At 41.9% G+C, this 12,987-nt stretch overlaps 1 protein-coding gene across 1 annotated transcript in view; it reads left to right on the forward strand.

The window, feature by feature from the left end:
* Window positions 1-10,929, forward strand: part of TARSL2 (threonyl-tRNA synthetase like 2) — a 58,907-nt gene extending 47,978 nt beyond the window's left edge. Inside the window, exons 14-19 of the mRNA XM_029952505.1 lie at window positions 1,256-1,333; window positions 1,419-1,519; window positions 4,053-4,157; window positions 7,729-7,801; window positions 8,749-8,863; window positions 10,118-10,929. Coding sequence (XP_029808365.1) covers window positions 1,256-1,333; window positions 1,419-1,519; window positions 4,053-4,157; window positions 7,729-7,801; window positions 8,749-8,863; window positions 10,118-10,266 — 621 coding nt within the window. The 3' untranslated portion in view covers window positions 10,267-10,929. The remainder of the gene's footprint in view (window positions 1-1,255; window positions 1,334-1,418; window positions 1,520-4,052; window positions 4,158-7,728; window positions 7,802-8,748; window positions 8,864-10,117) is intronic.
* The last annotated feature ends 2,058 nt before the right edge of the window (window positions 10,930-12,987 follow it).

Here is a 12,987-nt window from a genome sequence, read left to right on the forward strand (position 1 = left end):
CTTGCATAAACTGAAAGCTTTCTTAGCCTTGACTGTTTCGGTGAGGCCTTCAGATTACTGTGTCCTCAGAGGCCCACTGAGAATCAGTGCCATGCGCTTTATGATCTTCCCCCAAACCTGGCCTTTCTTTGGCTTTTTAATTCCCTGGGAGCCCCTAACTTCTCTCCATCACTTAGTTGCCTGCTGTAGCAGGGCCCCATTTTCTCTGGGAATATATTCCAGTGTCTGTTCTCCTTGCAGAAAGGGAGTAAGGCTGAGGCTGGCCTGAGTCTGTGAAGTTCATCCTTGGTGGTGGCCCTCTCTAGTTCTAAGTAGAATGCAAGTTCCTATAGTAGGATCAGACCCTTGAGAGAGCCTCCTGCTGCACTCTGACTGAGGTCCTGGAAAAGCCTGCTGGGATGCCAGGAGTCAGCTCTCCTGATTACTCTGGCTTTGGCCCCCAGGCATCACCACTGCTTTGGCTTCTCTGACAGCATTTTATTCTCAGTTGTCATCCCCTTCGTGGGTACCAAGATCTCAAGGTGATGACAGACCATGGATAGTGGTTTGGCAGTATGCTGGGCAGGGAGTTAGGAATGCACAGGTTCTCCCTTCCTATCCGAAGAGAATAGCAGAAGGCCCCAAGACACTTCTGTTAATACTTCCATGTACCCAATCACCACCAGTGCTCAGGGTCTTCACTATAAGCTAAAGTGAAAGAATGTGTGTGGCTCAGGCTGGAGACCCAAGTGGGCCTCCTGCTCCCCCTCTATAAATCATAAAGAACACCTCTCCCCAGTCACACATACAGAAGTGGAAGAAAATCAAGAGACCAGTGGCAAGGTTCTTTCCTTTGGCCTTTTTACCTACCTAAACACAGTAAAAGAGAAAGATTAAAGCTTTCATGCCTTCTAATGCGTTAAGGCCTCACCTAAAAAGAGCTGGGAAGTGTGTGGGCAGAGGCGGCTGGAAGTGGCAGAAGAGTGAAGCAGTCCCTCTCTAACCACTTGCCTGGAAGCCACTGGAACAACTTAGTACATTATCTTCTAATTTCCCCAGTTACAGTGTGTAGAAGAGCAAGTACCAACTGAATCATCTTTATGTAGCTTCTGCTCAGTAGTTTATTGGATATAAAACATGCCCAATAAATATACGTTGAACTAAAATAGAAAATAATGAAGATTTGTAATAACTTACTTTTTTGAGCTCTGTGGCCAAAAAAAAAGCACAACAAAGTGGAAATTTTAAATACTCTCTTCTTTTAAAAAATAAAAAGCAACTACAGAATAGCTTGGTGGAATTTGGAAAACCATGGAAGACGAACCCAGGAGATGGAGCATTTTATGGCCCTAAAGTAAGTAGACCCTGTGCCTCAAAAAAGAGTAAAATTTAAAAGAAAAGTAAAAACTGTCATTAAGTAAACACCATTTAATTTACAGATTGATATAAAAATCAAGGACGCTATTGGCAGATACCATCAATGTGCTACAATTCAGCTGGACTTCCAACTCCCAATGAGATTTAACCTTACATATGTTAGGTGAGTAATTGAAGAGGATAAATAATGTAGTACTAATATGCTAATTATTTGTCATTTGAACATTAGCAATACAAAAATAAATATTAATACACAGACTAGTAAATGTCTAGTAGTATATCTGCAATATACTAATTTTTTAAAAATTATTTTAAGTTTTAATTTAAATTCCAGTTAATTCACATAAATGTGATATTGATTTCAGATGTACAATATAGTGATTCAACACTTCCATTCAACACCTGATGCTCATCACAAGTGCCCTCCTTAATCCCCGCTCCCTATTTAACGCATCCACCCACCCGCTTCCTTCTGGTAACCATCAGTTTGTTCTCTATAGTTAAGAGTATGTTTCTTGGCTTGCCTCTCTCCCTCTCTCTTTCTTTCCCCCATCTTTGCTCATCTGTTTTGTTTCTTAAATTCCACATGAGTGAAATCATATTGTATCTGTCTTTCTCTGACTGACTTATTTTGTTTAGCATAATACATTTTAGCTCCATCCATGTCTTTGCAAATGGCAAGATTTTATTCTTTTTTATGGCTGAATAATATTCTTGTGTGTGTGTGTGTGTGAGCACCACTTTCTTTTATCCATTCATTGACGGATGGACACTTGAGCTGTTTCCATAATTTGGCTTTTGTAGGTAATGCTGCTATAAATGTCAGGTTGCCTGTATCCCTTTGAATTAGTATATATGTCTTCCTTCAGTTAATACCTAGTAGTGTGATTGCTGGATCATAGAGTAGTTCTATTTTTACCTTTTTGAGGAACCTCCATATTGTTTTCCAGAGGGGCCACACCAGTTTGCATTCCCACCAACAATATAAGAGGGTTCTCCTTTCTCCACATCACCAACACCTGTTGTTTCCTGTGTTGTTAATTCTAGACATTCTGACAGGTGTGAGGTGATATCTCATTGTAGTTTGATTTTCATTTCCCTATGGTAAGTGAAGTTGAACATCTTTTTATGTGTCTGTTTGCCATCTGGATGTTTCCCTTCTTTTGGAAAAATATCTATTCATGTCTTCTGCTCATTTTTAAATTGGATTATTTGGGGAGATTTTTGTGTTGGGTTTTAGAAGTTCTTTGTATATTTTGGATGCTAACCCTTTATTGGATATGTCATTTACAAATATCTTGTTGCATTCTGTAGGTTGCCTTTTGGCTTTGTTGATTGTTTCCTTCACTGTGCAGAAGGTTTTGATTTTGATGTTGTCCCAATACTTTATTTTTGCTTTTGTTTCCCTTGCCACAGGAGACCTATCTAGTAAAAAGTTGCTATGACAGATTTCACAGAAGTTACCGCCTGTGTTCTATTCTAGGATTTTTATGGTTTCAGGTCTCACATTTAGGTTTTTTAGTCTGTTTCAAATTTGTTTTTGTGTATAGTGCAAGAAAGTGGTCCAGGTTTCACTCTTTTGCATGTAGCTGTGCAGTTTTCCCAACACCATTTGTTGAAGAGACTGTCTTTTTCCCATTGGATATTATATCTGGCTTTGTTAAAAATTAATTGACCCTATAACTGTGGGTTCACTTCTGGGTTTTCTACTCCGTTCTATTGATCTGTATGTCTATTTTGTGCCAGTACTATGCTGTTTTGATTATTGTAGTTTTGTGATGTAACTTAAAGTCTGTGATGCTTCCAGCTTTGCTTTTCTTTTTCAAGATTGCATTCGCTATTCAGGGTCTTTCATGCTTCCATACACTTTTAGGATTGTTTGTTCTACCTCTGTGAAAAATGCTGTTGGTATTTTGATAGAGATTGCATTAAATGTGCAGACTGCTTTGGGTAGTAAAGCCATTTTAACAGTATTTGTTCTTCCAATCCATGAGCATGGAATGTCTTTGCATTTCTTTGAGTCTTCAGTTTCTTTCATCAGTATTTTATAGTTTTAAGAGTACAGGTCTTTCACTTCTTTGATTAGGTTTGTTCTTAGGTGTCTTATTGTTTTTGATGCAATTGTAAATGGGGCTGATTCCCTAATTTCTCTTTCTGGTGCTTCATTATTGGTGTATAGAAACGCAACAGATTTCTGCACATTGATTTCGTATCCTGTGACTTTACTGAATGTATCAGTTCTAGCAGTTTTTTGGTAGAGTCTTTCAGGGCTATGCATAATATCATGTCATCTGCAGAAATCCATTTTCCTTATTTCCTCAGTGTCTTTGACGATTGTTCGATATAGTACTGGTAGAGTAAGCCATGGCTCAAAATCAAGTTGATTTTTAAAAATGATGATTTGCAAGATTACCTGTATACTGATCTCAGTCAGTAGTTTAGAATAAAAATAATCAGTAGACTTACAATGGAAATAGTGATCTATTATAATCTTGCTTTTTCCTACATAATGTACTTCATTTCCCTTTGGTTTATATTACTATTTCTAATAAGTGGCACATTATAGGCTTACAGATGATTTATGAGGCAAACATTGTTTTACCTAGTTCAGGAAAATAACTTTTAAGTATAAGGTCCGAAGGTAAAGTTATTACCAAATCTCAAGAAAATACATAAATATATACTTTCATTTTTAGCAAGGATGGAGATGATAAGAAGAACCCTGTGATCATTCATCGAGCCATTTTGGGGTCAGTGGAGAGAATGATAGCCATTCTCTCAGAAAACTATGGGGGGAAATGGTAAGTGATATGGAAAAAAAGCTATTTGTCTATTATTATTTTTTTAAGTTTATTTATTTATTTTGTGAGAGACAGAGAGACAGTGTGACGGGGGAGGAGCAGAGAGACAGGGATAGAGAATCCCAAGCAGGCTCTGCACTGCCGCACAGAGCCTGACACAGGGCTCGTGCTTACGAAACCACGAGATCGTGACCTGAGCAGAAACCAAGAGTCAGGCACTTAACCAGCTGAGCCACCCAGGCCCCTCTCTGGTATTCTCAGATACCATGTATAACAAGATAAGATCACTGTGAAAAAATTGGTGCTCCTGCCTTATAATTAGCAAGTATCCAAAGCATGTAATCAATTCTTGTTGAGTCTGCCGGATCAGGAAGCCAAAACAAAGAAAACAAAGGCACAGTGACTTAAAACTGCATCATTTACCTTTTTGGAAACTCAGTAGAATTAAAGAGTTCTCTTTTCACTTATTCCAAGCCCTTCAAAGATCTAGTTTCATCTAGGACCCTGGGAATACCGCCTCTTGCTGTACGGCCGTCCTCCTTCAGCCCATGTTGTTTACCTCGTGGGGGCGCCCAGTCAACGTTGGAAGAAAAACATTTAAACCTGGCTCACGATGGCTCTGAACAATACTTTGGTGCAAACGTATTGAGGACAGACAGCTACAGTAGCATGGTGCCAATTAGGAATGAAGTGTGGAAGGGAAATGCCCTCCTTTGAGTGGTACATCCTGTAGGCCAGAGGTATGGAGTTCCACTGATGCCTGGGCTCTGGTTACTGCTCTGGCCACAAGGTCAGAGACTTAGAAGTAATTAGGTCAGAAAGTAGATGACAAGTAGATTTGGGGGAGAGGAACATGAATGTTTGCTCAGAATGGGTTATGAAGGTGATGGCGCCCACTCCAAACCTCATGTGAGGAGTTTTTAATATTAAATACAGGAAGAGCCATTCTGTGGTCACTATCAGCTTCCTTCTTCCCTTAGTGGCCACTCAGTGGTTCATGAATGAAGCAGCCACTAGGGGATATGGGCTCAACAGCACAAGCCTCACCAAGTTCCGTCTGGCTGTGCCTCTTTGGAGAACTCAATCAGTAGTGATCAATCCTGATTGCCCATATGGAACTGTAACTGAGGGGAACAGTCAGCTTTCTGGATCCTTTTCATCATGAGAGGACCAGGGACTTGTCTTCGCTGGCAAAGATACCAACTCTGGATTTTGCTTAGCTCTTCTTTCCTGCCGCACCTCTGCCAATACTTACTGAGACTTGACTTGTCAGAAACACAGTAATGCTTTTGACCATGGAAGTAATGTTTTAGCAAAAGAAGTAGGTCACTGAGCTGAGATTGTGGATTCGCTACTAGGGGATTGCTTATTAGCAGTCAAGGCAGCAGCTGCATGGTCCCATGTCACATGTCTTGTGATGGCGCATCCTATGGCATGTGGAAGTGCTGCAGACCAGCAACCACATGGGACATCTTTACCTCCCGCTGTATGTTTAAGAAATTAGGGGCACCTGGGTGGCTCAGTCACTGAAGCATCCAACTTCAGCACAGGTCATGATCTCAAAGTTTGTGAGTTCGAGCCCCACATCAGGCTCTCTGCTGTCAGTGCAGAGCCTGCTTTGGATCCTTGGTCCTCTTCTGTCTGCACCTCCCCCACTCTCTCTCTCTCAAAAATAAATAAACTTAAAAGAAAAAAATAAAAGGAACTGGGATCTGCTCTTACAACTTAGTTCTATTTTAGTCCAGTGTTGCTGTCGCTGGGCACAGTCCCAAAGCTCCCACCATTGACACTGGGCACTGGATGCTACTGCTGGCGTCACTGCATCAGGTCCCTCCCAAAGCTCCATGTCTCTGCACCACCCTTGCCAGACTGATTCCAGATAGCACCTCCTTCCGGGTACCACTCTGTCCCAAATCAACATGCCATGCTTGCCCATGCTAGATCACATGCCTGGACTCCAACATGTCTAGGGAAGCTGGGAAAGGAAATTTCTGAGCAGGCAATACAAAGTAGGAAATTCTCCAAGGAGAGGGTCTTCAAAAGGTCCTGGATAGCTAGAGTCTGTGTGTATCCCTGAGGTTTTATTTGTGATATTAGAGAAGGGTACTTAGGTATCATGGGGGTGTCCAAGCTGTTGAAGTTACAGACAAGACGAAAACATAGATAAGAGTATGCACGCTATGTAAGTATGAGTTAACCTGCCGATAGTTCTTTCCAGTTGATTCTGTTTTAAATAGTTTTAACACAGGTGGGAGATGGTGGTATCTTGCCCTAGAGTGGTAGGGGTGAAAAGCACTAGTGGAATCAGGAGATGCTGCCATGCACTCAGTGTGCCGTCCTGCATTGCCCAGACTCGGGGCACAGGCTCTGCAGCTCATTGGTCAAGAGTTCAAGACACCTGCCAGAGTTGCACTGGAAGCCTCCCCAAGAACTCACAGTAGTCATGGTTAAATTTTGCTTTTGTAATTTAAGAATAAACATATAAATGTATATGTTCAAAAAGTGTCACCAGCTAATAGTCCCCACTGCATTTCCTTTCACCTTCAAACAAAATGCTGATGAAGAAATATTTCCCACAATAAACATTACTTATACCCAACTTTACACACACACACACACACACGTTTTATTTTGAGATCATTCTAGATTTACAGGTAGTGGTAAGAAGTAACCAAGAAAGGTCCAGCATACCCTTTCCCCAGTTTCCCCAATGGTAACATCTTACAAAACTATACAGTATCATGACCAGGAAATTGACTTTGATACAGTCCACCAGCCTTATTTAATTATTTAGGTCTTACCAGTTGATGTGGATTTGTGTGTTTAGTTCTATAAAATTTTATCATCAGGGTGCCCAGCATCAGTCAAGATATAGGACAGTTCTATTATTTATGAGGATTCCTTGTGCTACCATTTTATTGTTCCCTACCTCCTCCCAGACCTCCTTCATCATCCTCTGACAGCCACTCATCTGTTCTCCGAAATCTCCATGATTTTGTCATTTCAAAAATGTTACATAAATGGAATCATACAGTGAGCAACTGTGTGGGGTTGGCTTTATTCGCACAGTAGAGTTTCCTTGAGGTCCACCCAACTGGTTTCAAGTATCAGTGGTTGGTCCCCTTTTATTGCTGATAGCGTTCCATGGTGTGGAGGCACCTGTGTGAACATTCACCCATGGAAGGACATTTGGAGTGTTTCCAGTTTGGGGCTATTATAAGCAAAATTGCCATGAACATTAGAGGGGATCTTTCTGGGTGAACATGTTTCCGTTTCTCTGGGGTGAGTGCTCAGCAGTGCAGGTGCCCAGTGGGACAGTAAGTGATGGTTAGCGCTTCCTCCCCGCTGTTGCCCTGGTCTTCCCTCCCTTTTCTCCCATAATCCTGTTTCTCCTCTTGTCTACACTGTTGCTTTTTAGCTCTTAGTACGGTGTAGTTTACTGCCACACCACTCTACTGAATCTGCTTGCTCGTGAAATCTTACTTGAAAAAAAACCTTTGGTTATTTTTAAAATCACATAATAGATGATCATCATTGGATTTTGAAAATATATATTTTATATATTTTTCAGGCCTTTCTGGCTGTCTCCTCGTCAGGTAATGGTCATCCCTGTGGGGCCAACTTGTGAAAAATATGCACTTCAGGTAAAGTCAGAGACAATATAAAGTACATAGTAATCTCGGCATGTAGTCTGAAACAGTTATTGACTTGGAATATTATTCATGCCTTAAAATGCTGCATAACTAATACATTACTTTAGCAACCCATGTTTTCAGTAATTGAAAGTAACATCTAAATCATGTCTATGTAGCTGGATCAGAACTATTTTATTTCCTAATGTTTTTGAGAAATTGGGATTTTATTTTTATTTTCCTCAGTCACACAGACAGAGAGTGAGCACACGGGGCAGGTGGAGGGGCAGAGGAGGAGAGGGAATTCCAAGAAGGCTACACGCCTAGTGCAGATCCTGACTTGAGGCTCGATCTCATAACCATGAGGTCATGATCTGAGCTGAAATCAAGATTCAGACACTCAACCAACTGAGCCACTCAGGGACCCCAATAAATTGGGATTTTAAAACATCTCTCATACTGAAGTTATTCTTCTCCGCATGGCTCTGCTAAGGGAGATGCTTATATTATCTATTGCTGCAACACAGTTAATTCCAAAGTTTAGCAGCCTTAGACAACATTTATTATCATAGTTTCTGAGGTCAGAATCTGGGAGCAGTTTGTGCGATTCTGGGTCAGTGCCCCTCAAGAGAGCCTTGTGGCTCAGTCACATCAGCATTGGAGGCTTCGGTTCCTCACCACACGGGCTTTTTCAAAGGTCCCGTGAATGTCCTCCCAATATGGCAGCTGGTTTCCCCAGAGGGTGTGATGTTAAAGACAGGGACGCTGCAGTCTTTAAGCTCATTTCAGAAGTGACACACGCTCCCTTCTGCCCTTCTCTGTGGTCACATGGAGCAACCTGGTACAAGGTGGAGGAGATGACACAAGGTGTGAATACAAAAGGTGAGGACCCTGTGGGTCCTCTCAGAGGCTGGTTACCATAAATATTGTAATAATGAAAGTGTTTCATTTTCTTGTAGGTATCCAGTGCATTTTTTGAAGAAGGATTCATGGCCGACGTTGACTTAGATCATAGTTGTACACTAAATAAGAAAATACGAAATGCGCAGCTGGCTCAGTATAATTTCATTTTGGGTAACTTAAGTTTATATTTTCTCAAATGCCTGTTTTTTCACTTTAATTCCAAAAAACAAAATGGTGTAACTATGTCAATATAGTATAACTACATGAGCATGGTATAATTATGTGATTAAGACAATTTGATTATTACCTATACACAAAGAACAGTCCACAGTGTTTTTGGTTAGTTGTTAGTAGTTAATATTTCAAACCAACACAACAAAAACTGTGAAGTGATGACATCAGTCGAATTACACTCTTTATGTTTCAGCCATGTGGCAGGCTCAAATGTTCCTTTGCTTTTCTGATTTATTACACATCTTTGGGATTAAACTAATGAGTGGGAAAGGTTCCAAATTTAAGATGATCAAAAGAAAAGAATTACAGTGAAAAAGTGTCCTGAAGGCATGTGAGTCCTTGGATGCAGCATCTAAAATTTTGACTTCAAAATGAGTCAGAAATCAAGAGAAACCAATACTGTACTCCTCCAGGCGTGATACTGTCATCTCCAGTAAGTTGAAAGATTCTGAAGAAGGGAAAATAAATACTCATAGGGTTGTCCTATCAGTCATTTGTCATTGAACGTATTTGATTGTGTAGTAGGTATTGCGATGTTTCAATCAGGCTCCTTCTGGTGACAGAACTACCACAGTGACTTAGACAAAGATGGAATTTATTTGGAAGTGTCATGAAGTATCTCATGACACGGAAGGTAGAGTTAAATAGCCAAACCATCAGAAGCGTATTTGGAGCAAGCTGGTCAACTAAGTCTCTTCATTTCTGGCCCCTACTTTGCTCTGGCTCCTTATGCTTTTCTTCAATATCTACTTTATTGCCCCTAACTGGTGACCTGGTTCTTCCTTCTGCATGACAGGAAACAAGCCTGCAGACTGTGGCATCATTCCACTAAGGGGCGCTAGAGAGAAACTTTATCTGCAGTCCAGAAAATTCTGGTTGTCTGGTTGGGCGCGGGTCTGGTGCCTCCCTGGATGTCATTTGGAGTCAGGGGGTCTGTAAGCTCTCCCTGCTCTGATTTGTACCCCACAATGAAAATACATGTTCTTGCAAGTGGACAATAAGGAGAAGGGATTAGAAGTCATTCTTTCTTTGAAGGGACTTACTATCCGAGGATGACCTCATAGTCTTAGACTGATAATTAGTGATTAATACTGAAGAAGAACTCAACAGGACATGTGTCATGTGACTGTTGACTTAATAGTTATTATCTAATTTATTTAAAATAGGTTTATTTCCCTTTCTTTTACACAGTGGTTGGAGAAAAGGAAAAGACAAATAATGCTGTAAATGTTCGAACAAGAGACAACAAAATTCATGGAGAGATTTCCGTAACTTCTGCCATTGAGAGATTGAAGAATCTCAAGAAATCACGTACACTAAATGCTGAGGAAGACTTTTGAAATCCTTCTTGTTCTTGCCTCTACGTAACCTTGTTTTGACCCCAAAAAGTACATTTTTCTTAATTATCTTTAGTACTTCTGAGAACTTTTGACCGACTGATGGGCTCAGTGAGAAAGGAGACAATGAGTAGCTGATATTACAAGTTTAATTCTTTAATGTCTCTGAAGATAGTAAGAGGACAAGCTTGGGAAATTCTTAATTTCCTAAATGCCTTGAAAGACTTAAATGGGAAAATATTATTCATTGAAAGAGGGGAAATACTGGGATATGAAGATTATGAGATATTGCTGCTGAGACTGGGCTTTCAAACAACAGGCTTCAAATAAAAATCTGCAAAGCCTTTTTAAATATAAGAGAAAACCTTATTTTCTAGTAATATGGCACCTCAGGTATTTTTTACAGTTGTTTTACTAAAGTTCACACTGAAACTTTATCTCCAAAATTGGAATCATCACTTAATTTGTTTTAACTAACCAACATCCACAAAAGCAGCAGCTAGTACTAAATATTGGATTCCTGACCAAGGACTCTAAACGTCAAATTCAGTGTTGTGGAATCTATTGTGGCTTGCAGTGTAGGTTCAGAGTTGCTGTTTGGATGCTTCTAGTGAACAATTGAGCCTTCTTCATCTGTAGAAAAAATAAATTCCTATATAAAATGCAGCACACAGCGTTTCCAGTATTTCAGCCATTGGCTTGTACCACAGTAAGCAGCTCCCCTAGAGTTAACTGCTTTTTGATGAGATAACATATTACTGACTTGGTTAACCTTAAAAATAGAACTGTCAGTTATTTTATCAGCAGAAATGGATTCATTCGGAAAGAGCAGATCATTAAAATTTGGGACAGGTAAGCTAGGGCAAAACCATACACAAGTCTGGAGGACACAGGAGAGAGGGCTGCTTTTTTTTTTTTTCACAGAGCAAAGGTGGTGGCGGGGAACTGGGAAGGGCTGCTATAATCAAAAAGCCCACTGGAGTAAACTGGGAGCTTGAAGTTTAGTGGCTTCTCTTTGGCTGAATTGTGGCAGCTTCTCATTGGCTGGGCTGTTGCAGCAAAGAGAGACTCGTCCTCTCTCTTGCTGGGGTAGTAAAGTATAGGCTCTTCCCGTTGGGAAGACAAGGTGCCTGTCTCGAAGTTGGGGTGTGTAGTCTATTAAGAGAGGTGGGGCGTAAGAGCTGGCCCCTCTGGGCTCCTGACTCCACGTTAAATGCACTTCCCTCCAGTCAGTTTCACAATGCAAATGGATTTTTTATTTTAACTGAGAGGAATACCTTACTGCTCAGAACCGAACTGAAATAGCTGTATTTAGTAGAGAATCTAGCAATCAATCACAAAGTATTTATTGGGTGCTTATTTGGCTAGGTGCTGTGCAATTCAAAATACATGGAAGACATGCTCTCTCTTCTCAACACGCTTACTATTTAGCATCCTGAAGTTAGTAAACAAAACTGCATTTTAGGGGCGCCTGGGTGGCTCAGTCGGTTGGGCGTCCGGCTTCAACTCAGGTCATGATCTCACGTTGGTGGGTTTGAGCCCCGCTTTGGGCTCTGTGCTGACAGCTAGCTCAGAGCCTGGAGTCTGCTTCCAATTCTGTGTCTCCCTCTCTCTAGCCCTCCCCTGCTCTCTCAAAAATAAATAAAAAAAACATTAAAAAAATTCAAAACTGCATTTTATATCAAACCTGTATAGTGCTAAAAGGTGTGCAAATTGTGTGATATAATTTTTAAGGTAACGTTTGTTGAGGTCTTATTGTGTGCCAGCCACCATTCAATATATTCATTTCATTCACCAAAACCGGCTAGCGAGGGAATGGGGAGCCAGAGGACCCCCAGATGAAACTCGTGCCAGGTGGGTGGAAAGGCGGAACGCAGGTCAACAACACAGAATAAAGTATGCTGTGACAAAAATAGGTGCAGTCTGCCCCTTGAGCACGCAGCGAGCAGGAGCACTGGGGTGCAGCTCCCCTCTCCAAGACGGGCCTTCACCAGGGACGGACCCATGCTTTGGGCCCTCATTTCACATCCCAGGGTTCTTGTCCCCTGGACCTAAATACTTGCCAGGTATACTTACTGTCCTCTCCCAGGTTCTGAGGAACTTTCTGGAAGTAATGCATGTCTTTAAGGAGTTGGTTAGCTGACCACAAAGAGATGCTAGCTGGGCACCGATCAGGTCAGCAACGCAAGGAACTGGGGTCTTTGGGGACTGCCTATCACACCCTGGGGGTGGGGGTGGGGTCACTTCTCCAACTGGGTTTGTGCCAGTTTCTTCATCTGTAAATAAGCACGTAAGTATGAAATCAAGTACGTCATCAAAACCTTCGCAGCGTAGCGAGCACAACGTAGTTTTTAACCTCTAAACATACATAACCAGCACGTATAAATGGTGGCCAACTTCCCAAATTTGCCCGCCTCTGACTGCAGTCACTTCAGGTGTGAACCAGGTGACGTTTGCCAGTCGTTAGCTAAGGAAGGCGAATCGAGCACCTCGTCCAGCGGGCGTGGACACTAGCAGAGCAAACAACCTCAAGACGTCGCGAGCTCACCCCACCGCCACCCCGGCTCAGAGTACTCTCTGCCCAGTCCGCCTCGGGGCCCACTACTCGCGCGCACCGGCGAGAAGCCCGCTGCCGGGGCCCCGCTGAGTCCACGCGAAACCCGCGGCGCGCCTGCGCCCTGGGCTCTCCGGGGTCGCGCTCGCACACGCCCCTACGGCGCGCGT

This window comes from Suricata suricatta, chromosome 9 (genome assembly GCF_006229205.1).
Source record: "Suricata suricatta isolate VVHF042 chromosome 9, meerkat_22Aug2017_6uvM2_HiC, whole genome shotgun sequence".
In the NCBI taxonomy this organism is placed as follows: domain Eukaryota; kingdom Metazoa; phylum Chordata; class Mammalia; order Carnivora; family Herpestidae; genus Suricata; species Suricata suricatta.